Below are 17582 nucleotides of genomic sequence, written 5' to 3' on the forward strand. Positions count from 1 at the left end.
ATTAAAAAATATATTTATTTTCACTGATGTGTGCATGGTGTCTGTGGGAGTTTATGCCAGTTTTTATTTTATCTTTTAAAATTATTGTTATTAGCAACATATTTCATGTGGATACATCATGTGTTGCTATCCTCTTTTCCCTTGTCTCTGCCCCCATTCCATTGGGGACCCTCCTCATGGAGTTGTAAGTATTCCCTATGGGGTTGTGGGTTATGCAATGTGGGAGCAGCGGTCAGTTATTTTGGGGTAGGGGAGGGAATGCCTCTGGGCATCATGTGTCAACCTGTGGCTCTTACAATCTAAACTGCCTCCTCTTCTGCAAAATTCCTTGAACCATGGGGGAGATATGGTTTTGCCAGGAGGAAAGAGAACAAAAGACATTTTACATTCAAAGGTTTGCAGCTTTTAAATACCATACAAAAATTCAGTGAAATGGTATGTCTGGAGCCCAGGATTTGTAGAAAGGAGTGATAGGGGAAAAAACTTGGAGCATCCTTTGACCCCTAAGGATTTTATTCCACAGGCTGTACAAATCCAGTAAAAACATGGGATTATGCTCATGAGAATAAACAGGCTTAAATTTTGGCCTTTCCACTATTAATTTAGCTGAGACAAGATACTTTTAACTTTTCTATGTCTTTTGTCATCTTTAAAATGAGGCTAATTCCATTTCCATGTTTTTTTTTTTTTTTGTGGAATTAAATGAGTTAGTATGTGAAAAGCACTGAGAAGAGTGGCCATATAGTGAACACCACACAGAGTATGTTGTTATTACCAAGGGTTTTAAGTAGGTAGTTATAAAAATCAGATTAATTCTAAAGGTTATTAGCACTAACTTCCAAATAGGGGATAGCTTGAAATAGATATTACATTACAAAGAAAATTGTTTCTGAATGTGCATTTAATATTAATTTATTAAGCACCTATCACATTCTACGGACTAATAACATAGTGATGTCATCATATTTAGTGGTGAAAACAGACAAATAGACACTTGCACCAGTGTCACAAGTCCAGTTTTAGCTAGGTTGTTTCTTATTCACTCAACAAATATGTGATAAGATTCATATACTAGACATTGTTCTAAGCAAGGTGGATTTTGGTGGTGGGCAGGCTAGATAATACAGGTCATGCTTTTATAATTTTTTGGAAAATACTTTTTATTTGCAATTTTCATACATGTATATGATAATATTATTAAAATTTTTATTTACAATGAGAAAAAAAGAGAGTATGTATGTGTGGGTGCACCAGGGCCCTTTGCTGCTGCAAACAAACTCTACATGCATGTGCCACTTTGTGCGTCTGGCTTTATCTGGCTACTGAGGAATAGATCCCTGACCAGAAGGCTTCTAAGCAAGCTTCTTTAACTACTGAGCAATCTCCACAGCTCCTATATAATATATTTTGATCATAATCCCTTCCTGTTACTGTATCTTTTCCTCTTTCCATGTCCCCTTTCCACTGAACTCCTTCTTTCCAACCAGTCCCTCTTCTACTTTAAAGCCTTCTTTTCACTCCAGAATCAGTGATGGGAGGATGATAGCATCAATATCATGTAGGTCTTGTGCAGGTAACAATAATCACAGAAAGGGCACGTTGAGAAGACAGCATTACACAGCACTCTACCCCATCTTCTGGCTCTTAATTTCTTTCTACTTCTTCTTCTACAATGTTCCCTGAAAACTGAAATAGGGTGCTTATATCCCTATATTCACACTCTCCCAGACTATAGACATCCTGCACCAGAGCAGTACTTTTACAATTTATGTAATCACATTGATATATTATAATCGAAAAATCACAGTTTATGTGTAAGGTTCACTCTTGGTGTTTTAAATTCTTGGTTTGACAAATGCATAATGCCATATATCTACCATTAAACATAGTACTTAATAGTTTTATTATCCTTAAAATAATCTGTGTTCTTGTTCATCTCTCCTTCACCTTGGACCCTGGTACCAAATTATTTCATTGTTTCCTTAGCTCTTGCCTCTTCTAGCATGTCATGTAGCTGCACTCATAGAGTATATAGCCTTTTCAGTGAATTTACTCACTTGGCATTTTGTCCTTGCTTCTTTCCTCCATTTCCTTCCTTCCCTCCTTTCCCAGCCCTGGTATGCCCATTCTCTCTCTCTCTCTCTCTCTCTCTCTCTCTCTCTCTCTCTGTCTGTATCTCTCTGCTTGCAAATAAAAAACTGAACTTATAGGGATATATGGCCCTGCCTAGCTTTTTACAAGGGTGATGGGAATTGAACTCAGGTCCTCATACTTGTGCAGCAAGTGCTCTTACCCACTGAGCCATCTCCCCACCTTCCTTGTATGACTTTTTTATTAGGGGTCTTTTTATTTGGTTGGTTGGTTGGCTTGGTTTTGGTTGTTTTGAAACAGGGTCTCACTATGTAGCCCTGACTGGCCTGAAATTCACCAGATAGGTGGGGCTGGTCTTGAACTTGTGACTATCCACTTGTTTCAGCTTCCCAAGTGCTTGGATTATAGGTATGTGCCATCAAGACAGACACTGTGACTGTAACACTTTAATACATGTATATCATTATATTTAGTTCTTATTTGCCCAGCCATGCCCTTGCCCACAGCTCTTTCCCCCTCTTGCTATCCCCTTCCTCCTCTGAAATTGTATTTTTCCTTTATGCTTTCATGATATATATGTATATTATACAGACATTCCATTACCTCCCTTGTCACCCCATTTCCTCCTTTCTTTGCATAGTCTATATATAGTCACATACAAATAAATCTAAATCTAGATTAATGCATAAGGGATTTCTCCCATATTTGTCTTTCTGAATTAGATTTATTTCATTATCAAATAATTGATCTCATTGACCTTTTGCAAATGTTATCACTTCATACTTCTTTATAGTTGAATAAAATTTCGTTATGTAAATGTACATTTTCTTTATCCATGCACCTTCTTGCCCAGCATATTTAAAAAATTAAAATTGGGCTGGAGAGATGGCTTAGCGGTTAAGTGCTTGCCTGTGAAGCCTAAGGACCCTGGTTCGATGCTCTATTCCCCAGGACCCACATTAGCCAGATGCACAAGGGGTTGCACACATCTGGAGTTCGTTTGCAGTGGCTGGAGGCTCTGGCTCGCCCATTCTCTCTCCCTCCCTCTTTCTCTCTCTGTCTCTCTCAAATAAATAAAAAAAATTAAAATTAAATTAAATTAAAAATTTTTAATTGCATTTACTTGTGTGTGTGAGAGAGAGAGAGGTGGGGGGGAGAGAGAGAGAATGGACATGACAGGGACTCCAGCCACTGCAAATGAACTCCAGAAGCATGTGCTGGAGAATCCAGCTTGTATCATTAGACTTTGCAGGCAAATGCCTTAACTGCTAAGCCATCTCTGCACTCCCCCATTTATCTTTTCATATACCTCTAGTTGGTTCTATATCTTTGCAGTTGTGATATACATGAAGGTGCAAGATCTCTACGGTATGTTAACTTATGCTGACTGGTATGATAATTCTTTTCTGTTGTTTAGCTTATTTATTTAAGCCATAGGAGAAAGCAATATTGTTAGTTATCTAAGGAATCTCCATAGTGATTTCCACAGTGGCTGCACCAGTTTACATTCCTGCTAGCAGTTCCCCACATCCTTTGTCAGCATTTGTCTTTGTTTTCCTGATGAGACTTATTCTCTCTGGGGTGAGATGGAATCTCAAAGCAGTTTTAATTTACATCTCACTCATGACTCAAAATGTTGAACATTTTTTGAAATATTTATTGGCATTTTGTATTTCTTCCTTTGAAAACTGTCTATTCAATTCCCTATCCCACTTATTAATTAGATGATTGAGAGGGATATTTAATCTTTGGAGTTTATAGATTCTAGACAGTAATCCCCTGTTGGATGTACAGTTGGCAAAGATTTCTCCCATTCTGTAGACTGTTTCTTCACACTACTGATTATTTCCTTTGTTATCCAAAATCTTTTTAATGTCATACAATCCCATTTGTCTGTTCTTGGTAGTGTTTCCTGGACTATTGGCGTCCTTGTCAGAAAGTCCTATCTATGCACTATAATTTGATGTGTTTCCCTGATTTCCTCTGGCAGTTTCAGAGTTTCAGGTCTTACATTAAGATTTTTGATCCATTTTGAATTAAATTTTGTGCAGGGTGAGAGTTGGATCTATTTTCATTCTTTTCCATGTGAATATCCAGTTTTTTCCAAGTGCCATTTGTTGACGAGGCTGTCTTTTTTCCCCCAGTGTGTTTTTGATACCTTTGTCAAAGTTTAGGTAGCTATAGCTTTGAGAGAGGGTTTAGTTTTGGATCCTCTGTTCTAGTCTGTTAGCCTGTTTTTGTCTCAGTAGCTCACTCTATTCAGTTCTGTAGCACTACAGTGTAATACGAGATCAAGAAATCAGAATGCCTCAAGCACTATTCTTTCTGCTTAGAATTGCTTTGGCTACTTGTATTATTATTTTTTTTTTGTGGGTGTTTGCATGTGAATTTTAGGATTTTTTTTCTATTCTATAAAGGATATAATTGGAATTTTGATGGCAATTGCATTGAATCTGGAGACTGCATTTGGTGATATATTCATCTTCATGGTATTATTTCTTCCAATCTATGAGCATAGGTATCTTTCCATCTTTTAGTGTCTTCTCCAGTGTCTTTTTTCAGGCATTTTAAAGTTTTCTGCATAGAGATCTTTAATCTATTTGGTTATGTTAATTCCAACCTTTTTAAAGGCTAATGTCTCTATGTTTCTCTGTTTTTTTTTTTTTTTTTTTTTTGTTTCATTTCATTTTGTTTGTGAATCAGGGTTTCATGTAGTCCAGTCAGGCCATGAATTTGCTATGTAGCCAGGGCTGGCCTTGAACTTGTGATCTTCCTTCTTCTAGCTCTCAAGTACTGGAATTACAGGCTTGTGCCACACATTTGTCTTTTTTGAGTGTTTATTTTATTTATTTTTTTTCTAGGTAGGGTTTCACTTTAGCCTAGGCTGGCCTGGAATTCACTATGTAGTCTCAGGGTTGTCTCAAAACTCACTCATGGCAATCCTCCTCTCTGTGCCTCCTGAGTGCTGTGATTGAAGGCAGGCACCACTATGCCTGGCTCACACACTTGTCCTTTTGAGCTCTTCTGGGACTTTTGTACCTGATTTTTTTTCTCAGCAAGTTTGTTACTGGTATGTAGAAAAGCTACTGATTGTTGTAGTTTGATTTTATATTCTGCCTATATTGCTGAAAGAGTTTAGCAATTCCAAGAATATTCTTGCCTGTGAAGCCTAAGGACCCTGGTTCGAGGCTTGATTCCTCAGGACCCATGTTATCCAGGTGCACAAGGGGGCGCATGCATCTGGAGTTTGCAGTGGCTGGAGGCCCTGGTGCACCCATTCTCTCTCTCTGACTCTTTGTCTCTTTGTCAAATAAATAAATAAAGATAAAACAAAATAAATTAAAAAAATATTCTGGTGAAGTCTTCCAGGTCTCTGTCGTACAGGAGCTTTTTTTTTTTTTAAATTTATTTATTTGAGAGTGACAGAGAGAGAAAGAGCCAGAGAGAGAGAGAGAGAGAGAGAGAGAGAGAGAGAGAGAGAATGGGCGTGCCAGGGCTTCCAGCCACTGCAAACGAACTCCGGATGTGTACGCCCCCTTGTGCATCTGGCTAACGTGGGTCCTGGAGAGTCGAGCCTCGAACCAGGGTCCTTAGGCTTCACAGGCAAGCGCTTAACCACTAAACCATCTCTCCAGCCCAGGAGCTTTTTTATTTTTTTGGAAATAGGGATAATTTGACTTCCTTCTTTCATATTTATATCTCTTTAATTTTGTGCTCTTGCCTTACTACTTTAGTTAAGGCATCAAACACTATATTAAGAGTAGGGAAATAAATAACCTAAGTACATACTGCTTTATACAATGAGATGCTAGTACAAGACTTTTCTGTGCTCTCGACATTCTGGTTTTGTTACCTAAATGATCATTTCATTTTCTGTATATAAAATTAGGTGGCTCTAATTTTGTGTTACAAGCTTTAACTTAAGTTATTTGAAGAGGAAGTTTATGTTCTAATTCCTTACTGAGAATGCAGAATTAAGATTCTCACTGTTTTATAGATCATTGCTTTTCTAATTTTATTCATTAAGCTCATTTGCATCCCATAACAACGAAATCTTAGGAAGCAGTACTCTTGGTCTCCCCTTTCCTCTGTGGATTCAGCTGTGGCTACCAACAGAACCAGTTATTTCTTACTGAGCATTTATCCTAAATGCTCCATGCATCAATTCGTAGACATTTGCTCAACCATGTTTATAGCTGCTCAATTCATTGTAGGTAAGAACTGGAATCAACCCAGGTGCCCATCATTGGATGAATGGATACTGAAGTTGTGATACTTTTACAGAATGGAATTCTACTGAGCAGTAAGAAAAAGTGATACAATGAAATTTGTAGAAAAATAGACTTGGAACAGATCAATCTCAGCAAAATCACACTATCACATAAAGACAAACACTGCATGGTGTCACTTATCTGTCGTTACTGAACCTACTCAAGTTGCTGTCATACCTGATAGACAACTCAAGACCCAGACAGTAGGGGTGGAAGAGTTTGGGGGAGGGGTGGGGAAGGGGAGGAGGGGAAACTAACACAAAATTAAATTCAAAATGAGCTGACACCATAGAAATCTTTATCATTGGAGATAGTTTAAAGGATATAACCCTCAAAAGGAGTAAGGGGGGTACCTGAAAAGTAGGGCTCTGGTGAGGGTGGGATGAAGCCTAAGCTTAAAAGAAAAGTTTATTTTCTCCTGTCTTTAACCTGTAACTCCCAGTACCAGAAATTGGTTGCTACCCACATTGAACTGTTGATCAGAGAGGCCTATGTAGTCACCAAATAAAGATTGCTTTTTGTCAAAGCACTTAGTTACCTGCCTGAAGCAAAATCCAAGACCTTATTGTTGAAGATACCATATACTGCTGACACAGAGCATGGAGAGACCTGGCTGGAATTCAGAAGAAAGCCAGTCCCCTGATAGTTAGCCTGTCTAGTGCTAGAAAGTGTTTCTTGAGCTACTGGGGAAAAATGACTAACAACAGTCTGAGCAACCAGAGGTCTAAGTTGCTGTTGATTTCTGATTTCTAGTTTTATTCCAATATGATGTGATAAGATATAAAATTTTTATTTTATTTGCTGAGATTTGCTTTGTGACCTAGAATGGGCAGCTGAGAAAAATGTGGATTCCATATCTGTTGGATAAAATATTGTGTAGATACCTGTTTAAGTCCATTTGATCTGTGGCTTATTTATTCATTCATTACTTGTTTTTGTAAATTTATTTATTTATTTGCAAGCAGAGAGAGGGAGAGAAAAGACAGACAGATAGAGAATGGACACATAAGGGCCTCTAGCCACTGCAAACTAACTCCAGACGCATGTGCCCCTTGTGCATCTGGCTTACGTGGGTCCTAGGGAATTGAACCTGGGTTCTTAGGCTTTGCAGACAAATGCCTTTACTGCTAAGCTATCTCTCCAGCCCCATTTATTAGTTTTCTGAAGTAGGGTCTCACTCCATCCCAGGATGAACTGGAATTCACTATGTCATCTTAGGCTAGCCTTGAACCATAGAGATCCTCCTACCTCTGCCTTCCAAGTGCTGAGATTAAAGGCATGTACCACCACACCTGGCTTTGTGGTGAATTTTAGCTCTATAGTTTCTTCAGATCATTCATTTGGATGACTATGAGTGGCATGTTATTTTTTCTTCTTCTTTTAAAAATATTCTTTATTTTTATTTTTTTAAATATTTTTTTATTAACAACTTCCATGATTGTAGACAATATCTCATGGTAATACCCTCCCTCCTCACACTTTCCCCTTTGAAACTCCATTCTCCCTCATATCCTCTCCCTCTCTCAATCAGGCTCTCTTTTATTTTGATGTTATCATCTTTTCCTCCTATTATTATGGTCTGGGGGGAGCACATTGTAAGGAGTCCTACCCTTAGCTCTTACATTCTTTCCGCCACCTCTTCCACATTAGACCCTGAGCCTTGGAAGGTGTGATAGAGATATTGCAGTGCTGAGCATTCCTGTCACTTCTTTCTAGCACCATGATACAATTCCAAGGTCACTGCCATTTTAAAAGAGAAGATTCTCTACCAAAAATGAGAGTAGCACTAATATATGGGTGTGAACATTAAGAGAACTGCTTACTGGCAGTTTGATATGCATAGTATATACATTTAGCTAGACAGCAGTAGATGTTATACCCCTAGGGCTCATGACTACCCCTGTTTTAACTTTTCCATATCAGAGATGTATCCTCTCCCATGGAGCAGGCCTCCAGTGCAAAACAAGGGCAGTTGGTTTCCACCATGACAGATATGCCACTATTACACCTGTTGGCTCATTTGGCCTGGCCGGTAAAATATAAAGCTTGCAGTGTAAAGCTTGCAGTGTGAGTGGCATATTATAATTGTCCACTGCACCATCGTTTCAGGACCTATCTGACTTTTGCTTGTTAGTATTTGTTCTATGAATTTGTAAGCACTAGCCAGACATGATGGAGCTTGCCTGAGACCCCCAGCATATGGAAGGTAGAAGCAGATGGTTAGGAGTTGTCTTATCCTCAGGTACATAGAGAGTTCAAGGCCAGCCTTGGTATGTGAGAACCTAACAAAAAATAAAAATAGAAAGAAAGATAAATTGAGAACACCAACATTATTTACCTTATCAGATAACAGAATAGGTATGCCAGCTTGTTTATGACTTCTGTCTACTTGATACATTGACTTCCACCCTTTGACTCTTAGTCTATGAATATCTTTGCCAATAAAGTATGTTTCTTGGAGACAACAGATTATTAGGTTTTGTTTTATACTCTAGCCAGCTAGTCTGTATCTTTTCATTGGTGACTTGTGTCCTTTTACATTTGAGATTATTATTAAGAGAGGTTTGCTAATTCTTGTAATTTTTTTTGCTTTTGTTCTGCTTGGTTGGATTATTGTTTGTTCTTTTCTTCCTCCTCTTTCAAAACATTTTATTTTTATTTACTTATTTATTGAAGAGAGAGGGGGAGAGAAAGAGACAGAGAGAATGGGCATGCCAGGGCCTGTAACCACTGCAAATGAACTCTACACACATGTGCCATCTTGTGCAGCTGTTTTACATGGATACTGGGGAATTGATCCTGGGTCCTTAGGCTTTGCAGGCAAGTGCCTTAACTGCTAAGCCATCTCTCCATTCCTTTTATCCTCTTTTTTTTTTTTATGTGGGGAGGGGTTGGGTTTTTCGAAGTAGGGTCTCACTCTATCCCAGGCTGACCTGGAATTCACTATGTAGTCTCAGGGCGACCTTGAACTCATGGTGATCCTCCTACCTCTGCCTCCCAAGTACTGGGATTAAAGACATGTACCACCATGCCCAGATGTTTAGATGATGTTTAGATTAGATGTTTTGTGATTTACTGTGTTGGAAAGATAGATTCATTCCTTCCTCACTCTCCTTTGTTCATCTATTTCTCTCATGAAATTTACTCTTTCTTCTCAAAATTGAAACTTCCATCCTTCCCTGAGTAAAGTAGTACTTTAAGTATTTTCTTCAGTGCTGGCTTGGTAGTCATGAGCAGCCTTAATTTCTCTATACATTTTGAAAGGTAGCTTTGTTGGATATAGCAATCTTGATTGGAAGTTATATACTTCAATGCTTGAGATATATCATTTCATGGCAAGAGTTGGCCCTTGGAAGGTAATCAGGTTATGAGAGTTCCACCTGTATGAATGGACTAGAATGGATATGAATACAGTGGATCAAGTTTCATGGGAATTGATTAGTTATTGAAGAGAGTGTTATTACAAAAGAAAGCATTCTTTTTCTTTAAATTTTTTTGTTTATTTTTATTTATTTGAGAGTGACAGAAAGAGAGAAAGAGAGAGAGAGAGAGAGAGGAAGAATAGGCACTCCAGGGCCTCCAGCTGCTGCAAAGAAACTCTGGATGTGTGCGCCCCCTTGTGCATCTGGCTAACATGGGTCCTGGGGAGACTCGAACTGGGATCCTTAGGCTTCACAGGCAAGCTCTTAACCAGTAAGCCATCTCTCCAGCCCAAAAGAAAGCATTCTTTAAAAAATTTTTTGGGTTAATATACAAAGAAATGGGTTTCACTATAGCATTTCATATATATATATATATATTAGTTTGTTCTTACCTACCCTCTCCCCTCTTTCCTCCTCTTGCTTGTATCATTTCCTCCCCAAATTCTCCCCACTTCTGCTGTCATGACATACATATTCCATCACCCTCTCTTGTCCTCCACTCCCCTTGGACCTCATCTTCTCCTCTCATAGTTCCCTTTCTACTTTCATCTCTCTCTGTCTCTCTCTCTCTCTCTCTCTCACACACACACACACTTAAATGTATATTCTGTTTACTAAAATTATGCAACATTTGTTTTTGTGAGTCTTCCTTATTTTATTTAACATAATGATCTCCAGTTCCATCCATTTTCCTGAGAATGTCATGCTTTCATTCTTAGAAAACATATTTTTATCCTTTTAGCCTGTTTTTACCTACTGTATCCCAAATGTTCTATCTGTTGTTTAGCCAGTGATCTAAAGAAAATTTGAATTGTAATCATTAGCCAAGTGTATTATAGTGAATATTTCCAAGTTTTTCTCCCAGGACATCTACTTCATTAGTATCTGACAGTGTGTCAATGGGCCCTCCCTTTAACAAGCACACCAGGCAATTCAGATACTCTGATGTTTGAGAATCTTACACTATACTTCCCATACCACATGTGAAATATACTGTTTAAGCAATGTTTTATTTGCCTTAAAAGGATATTCCCATTTTCAGAAAGGCATTCAGTCAAAATTAACTTGTGTTGTTATAATCAATTAATTAGAAAAGTAGAACTAGGAGCTCTATGTTATTAGCTGTAGTTACAACCAAGTGACTCTAAGCTAGTGACAAGAAAAACCTAGTTTAAACCATTTTTCACAATTTTATTTCTTTCATGAATCAGTTCAAGTTATTTTCAAATGATAATTGATATTTCTTTCCTGTCAATACATTTTGGTAAAAGAAATTTATATTGTACAAAAATATTTTAATTAAAAGCTTATAATGGTAGCATTTGTTACACATATACATCCACAGATAAAATATAGAAACTATATAAAATTATTTTTAAATATAAATAACTTTTATGTAGGAGGAGCAAAGAAAAAAAGAAGCAGCATGGATAAAAGGTACGTTTTCTCAACAATTTCTTCAAAGTCTTAGTGTATAATAAATGTGATTTCCACATCTAGAGGAATCCAGAGGCTATATAAAATGTTATTTTCAATGCCATGAAAATTCAATAGAAGTGTTAATTATTAATATATGACTAGGCATATCATTTTTAACAAAACAAAGTTTGCAATTTCACCTCTTTGAAATTAAAAATTTTATCTCCTATTTGAACCCAAAAGTGACAGAATGAAAGCCATATAATAGTGCTCCAGGCTAAAACGAGCTTGTGGGGAAGGAGAGAGACCAAAAAGTAAACAACAAAAAAAGATTTTTTATAACCATTTAGATATTTTAAGTCATATTTTAGTACCTAAAAATTATGTCCTACATAATTTTGGAAATAAAAAGTATAAATAAAATATGATAAAGTTTTCTTTTTTTGTGTATTTTCCAGGTGTCTCAAGCTAGCCCAGGTTGACCTAGAACTGACTCTGTAGTCTCAGGATGGCCTTGAACTCACAGCAATCCTCCTACCTTTTCCTCCTAAGTGCTAGGATTAAAGGAATGTGCCACCACACCTGGTTGATAAAGTATTTTAAACAAAAATTATGTGTAAAATATCACAAAGTTAACATGTAAAGTATGATGTAATGTGTGTTAAGAAATGATACTTTCTAAAATTTAACTTTTATTTGTTTTCTTTTAATATTTTTATTGATTTATTTTTAAACAGAGAGAGGGGCGGGCGGAAGAGAGAGTATAGGCATGCTTTAATATACCTGGCCTAAAACAAAATTTTTAACATTCCAATGTATAGTCTAGACAATACTCTAGAAAAGGCATGGGATTTAATAAATATCTAGGTTGACATGTGTCTTGTGTCTGATTTATGATGGGCTGCTTCTCTAAGCCTCCATTCCCTCTTTTGTGAAGTGGTACCAATAATAGCTATCTTGACATGACAGATGAGATTTGACCATATATCAAAATGTCTTGTAATCAGGTTTCATTGTATATAAGTATGGAGATTTTTGCTAATTTTTTTTAAGTGGCTGGAGAGATTGTTTAGCAGTTAAGGTGCTTGTGCAAGGCCAAAGGACTCAGGTTTGATTCCCCAGTACCCACATAAAGCCAGATGCACAAAGTGGTACATGCATCTGGAATTCATTTGTAGCGGTTAGAGGCCCTGATGTGCCCATTCTTTCTCTCTTAAATAAATACAGTATTTTTTAAAAATATTCAAAAATAAAAAAAGATAAAAATAAATCACAGCACAAGTTTGTTTGATATTACAAACAATAGCTCCTTTTCTGGGAGACATGTGACAAAACAGAAAGATAACTAGATAAGGACACTCTTATTTTTGGATACTCATCTTGTACCTAGCTTACCTTTTAACTAACTTGTTAAATAGTTAAGAATGACCTTGAAATCCTTATCTACCTATCTCTGTCCTCCAGGTGCTAGGGATTGAAGGCATGTGCCCATGCCCAGCAAGACACTGATTTTTGTATGAACCTGTTATTTTACTCCCAAATGGAAATTTTAGGTGCAAAGAGGGTATATCTTCCAGCAAACCAGAAGGCCTAGATCAGCATTCCAGGCCAGCATTTACCAGCCTTGCTATTTCATACCTCTTCCTACCCTCTTCATAGACTCAGTAAGTCTTTGCTGGGAAACCTCTCCTGGCCTCAAATACACCTCCCACCATGCCCTATACCCAGTAAATCCTGTCTATCACATCCACCTGTTTGCTTTTATCTCTTTCACAAGATTGAAAATATCTAGCAGGCAGGACTTTCTGTATTCTCAGTGCTGGGTATGCTGAGGTACTCCATAGATGTTCCTTGAAAGCTGATTCCTCACTTTTAAATGGAGAGTAGGCTTAGCAACTAAGGCGTTTGCCTGCAAAGCCAAAGGACTTCGGTTTGATTCCCCAGCACCCATGTAAGCCAGATGCACAAGGGGGTGCACGCGTCTGGAGTTTGTTTGCAGTGGCTGGAGGCCCTGCCTCCCCCATACTCTCTTTCTCTCTCTCTGCCTCTTTCTTGCAAATAAATAAGTAAATAAAAATAAAACTATTTTTTAAAAAGTAAAAAAAATAATTTATATCTTACATTAAGTGCACTCACATCCATCCCCAGGGCTTGCTGACTAGCTAGTCAAGCCAAAAAGGTAAGGTCTAGGTCCAATGTGAGATCTTGTCTCAAAAACATAATGTGGGACTGGAGAAATGGTTTAGTGGTTAAGTGCTTGCCTGTGAAACCTAAGGACTCTGGTTCGAGGCTCGATTCTCCAGGACCCACGTTAGCCAGATGCATAAGGGGGCGCACGCATCTGGAGTTCGTTTGCAGTGGCTGGAGGCCCGGGCATGCCATTTCTCTCCCTCCCTCCCTCTCTCTCTCTCTCTCTCTCTCTCTCTCTCTCTCTCTCTATCTCTCTCTCTGCCTCTCTCTCTCTCTGTCTGTTGCTCTAAAATAAATAAATAAAAATTTAAAAAAATCCATAATGTGGATCCAGGTGTGGTGTCCCAGCACTTGGAAGGTGGAGTCAGGGGTATTTCTGCAAGTTTGAGGCCATCCTGAGCTACATAGTTAGATCACATCTCAAAACACCAAAACAGGGATTGAGCATTTAGTTTAATGGATGACCACTTGCCTAGCAAGCATAAGCCCCTGTGTTCAGTTTCAGCACTGGGAAAAAAGGAATAATACAAATAAAGTGGATAATCTCAGAGGAAGATATTATTTTCCTCTAGTTTCCACACACATGTATGTGCATGTACACATGCATCCATCCATCCATGTGACCACACACATGTAAACCTGGATACATATACACACATACACATGCATGCACACACAGAGACCCCATTGTAGAAAACAAAACAGAACAAACCCAACTAAAACAAATTGCTTCAAATAAAGATTATTCTCATTGAAAATGTAGCTTTGTAAATTGTAAGTCCTTAGAAAGTAGTCTGTTACTGTAATTGGTATAGGCCAACCCGTTAGCCCTTATTGCTGACCAATCCTTTTGTAATCTTCCTGCTCACTAAGTTTTTAAATAGGGCAATACTTAACTATTATATAAAATTATTTAATAATAGTTAATAATATTAAATACTTAACTATTTCATCAAGAACCTTTATAACATTCTAGAATGAAGGTTTTCAACCTAATGAAAATATTTTCCTTTAAAATGTGTTGGTTATATTAGAATGGACTTTAAACTCTTTGTTATCATGAAAATATTGCTAGTTTCAATTATATATTTAGCATTAGTATGGATGATAACAACTTTGGATTTTTCCCTTACAAAATTTTCCTGTTCATTATACCTCTAGAGTCTGAATTCATATGCAGTATTCATAATAGGCTAATTTGTTTTACAGAAAGTGAAGATCATTCTGAAGAATGCTGCCTTGCAAAACAAGACATCAGCTGTGACCCCTCAGAGACTAGCTCGGCTGAAAATGGCAGCAGTGCTACATTAAGCTTATCAACATCAACATCTGATTCTTATTGCAGCCAAAGTGTAGAAGCAGCAGATGACTGGTTTTATGATGATTCTGAAGCAAGAAAGGGTTCTTCAAAGCCTTTTCTTAAAGAACCTTTAACCGAAAAAGTGTTCTCATACTTGTCAACCATTTCACTGGAAGACTGTCCTGAAAAATGTAATGAATATGATATTTTATGATGATCACAAAGATGAAAGCATTAAGGACATATTTTCACAAACACACAGAGAGGTTGAGATAAAAAAAAAAACCTGCAACATAATATGGGATGACTTTTTTTTTCTTTTGAAACCTGGTAGCCATTGAAATCAGGCAAAGTTGCTGAATTATAAGCTTCTGTATTTCTTACATGTCCATGCTAATACTGCTTTTCTTGTTCTTTACCATAGACTGGACCTAGCCCCTGCTGATTACTTTTAGAAAATTGAAATTATAGGAATATTTACAATGGCATCATGAACTTTAAGTTTAAACTCCTTGTATATCATCACATAAATAATGGGAATGTATTTGCAACATACAGGAGAAATACTTTAAGAAATTTTTATCATGAACATGTTTTTGAATAAAACTTCCACAGCACTTTCTGATATTTTGGGAATTTTAAATTTTATTTCAATGTGAGTAGAGCTGTGTGGAATACCTCTATAGGCTTTTCTGAATTTGAAGCACACAAATTGCCTATTCAGATCCTTTCATGTCATGCTTTTGGTAAACAATATTGACTTGTTCTTATAAGACAGGCTGGAACTCTAAAGAATCCAGAAAATAATTTTCTTTTCCATTTTTAATTATATTTTTGCAGTGCCCCCTAATCTTACCTCTGTGATGGTTTAAATAGTTTGTGAGCACCTAACCCAAGCCAGGTGAGAGTTCCTCTAGTCAAATTTTTATCTAGGGGTCTGAGGAATTTATGATAGGACTCATTTGTTATTTTCCTTTTTCCTAATCTCTCATCATATAATTAATCTCACTTTTCTTTCTCTTGAGAATAATGATTAACAAAGTATCTCTCCTTTTGTGCTTAAATAACACATACCTATTTATACCTTTCCAAGAGATAAATTATACCTGTTAAAATAAATGCAAAGAAACCTGCCTCAAATTGTATAATAGACTTATCCAGGCCTATCTTTTCTAACCCAGAAAACTTTTTGTTTTGTTTTATAATTGTTTGTTTTGTATTTTGAGACAGAGTGTTGATACACATCCTGAGTGGGCTTCAAACTCTCTATGTAGCCCAAAATGGCTTTAAACTCCTGATCCTCCAGCCTCTTCCTACAAAGTGGTGGGATTACAGGTATGTGACATTACACCCAGCTCTGACCCAGGAAATATAAGCAGGAGTTAGAACACCCCTTTGTTGGTCTTTTCTTCTCTGTCTATCCTTAAGTCTAAATAAATTTTGCCAGATCCAGGTATGTAAGGAATAGTAAAGACAAAAATTTCGCCTGGTTTCTGTTTGTTGTCCTTAAACTTCTGTCTTACTGCCTAACCTAGTTGGTAAGACTTCTCTAGGAATTTGGGTTGTATAAAAGCAATGGTAGCTTTTATCTGACTAGTCTCTGTGATAGAAATATAAATCAGGGAACTGTGATTGGCTGTGCCTTACCATACAACTTAAGGAGAAAGCAAAAATAGATTGCAGTTTGAAAGTGAGATGAGAGATTAGGAGGGATGGTTCCTGACCTCCTAACAGTACTCCATTCCCCTGTTCAGCCCTCCATGAACAATGGCTGTAATCCCTGCCCTTCACAATGTATCTTTTAGTTTTGCATCTCCAGGCAAGCGCTCTACCATTGGCCTCTATCCCCTTGGTAGTGTATCTTTGTATCCTAATTATAAATTTCCTTTTATTCTTAACCTAGCAATATTTGACTTCTCTTACTAGCTACTATCCCTGATGCTTGAATAAAATTTGTTCTTGGCTTTTTTAATAAACCTTTGTAATTTTATAATAAATTCTCTTTTTGATTAAACATGGATTTTGTTTTTATTTCTGTTACTGTAATCAAGCATCCTATCCAAGTGTTATCTATATTAAAAATGAGAATGATATTTGCATATAAAGTATATGTTATACTTTCATGCTATAATAACTAATCTCTTTAAAACCTAACACTTTATTCATCAAATATAACTGTAGCCAGGTTGGTGACACAGTCCTGCAAGCCCAGTACTTGGCAGGTGGAGACAGGGAGACCAGAAGTTCAAAGTTATTCTTGGCTACATAGTGAGTATGAGGCCAGCCTTGGCTACAAGACACACTATCTCAAAAAAAAAAAAAAAATCCTCAAAGAATAACAACAACAAAATATTACTCCATACCAGAGGCATATGCATTGTTCTCTTTGGAAAGCCCAGTGTACAGTATTTATGCCAGTCTAAACTACACCAGTCAAAACAATTTTATTTTCAAGAATTATAATTTCACCTTCTATCCAAGCTGACAAATTAGATTACAAAAGTTGCCTTTCTCTTGGATCAGAAACAAAGTACAGTGCATCATCTTGTTTATGACACTGTAGCCAGAGTAGCACCATTTTTGCATTGTTTCCTGAGCTCTAGTTCCCTCAAGGTGATGAGAAGAGGATGAAACAATGTTGACACAAACAGGCAGTTGTATTACAGGAAAGGAAATATTTAGGAAACCAAATAGTTTATTATTGACAGTAGTAGAGGGAATCACTATCACTATTTTCCAAGGTTATTTACTAAATGAATAAATATGCTTGAATAGATAATTTGATAATTTGGAACATGGGAAATCTGTGTTGCTACTAATAAACATCTGGAAATTAAAGAGACATTATATATTAACATAACATGTATGTTGTGCAGTCTAATAATTATA

General features: G+C 37.0%; 1 protein-coding gene across 1 annotated transcript in view; it reads left to right on the plus strand.

The window, feature by feature from the left end:
* C5H1orf185 (chromosome 5 C1orf185 homolog) overlaps positions 1-15023 on the plus strand; it is a 172756-nt gene extending 157733 nt beyond the window's left edge. Inside the window, exons 5-6 of the mRNA XM_045148625.1 lie at positions 11185-11221; positions 14603-15023. Coding sequence (XP_045004560.1) covers positions 11185-11221; positions 14603-14907 — 342 coding nt within the window. The 3' untranslated portion in view covers positions 14908-15023. The remainder of the gene's footprint in view (positions 1-11184; positions 11222-14602) is intronic.
* Positions 15024-17582: the final 2559 nt, after the last annotated feature.

This window comes from Jaculus jaculus, chromosome 5 (genome assembly GCF_020740685.1).
Source record: "Jaculus jaculus isolate mJacJac1 chromosome 5, mJacJac1.mat.Y.cur, whole genome shotgun sequence".
Classification (NCBI taxonomy): Eukaryota; Metazoa; Chordata; class Mammalia; order Rodentia; family Dipodidae; genus Jaculus; species Jaculus jaculus.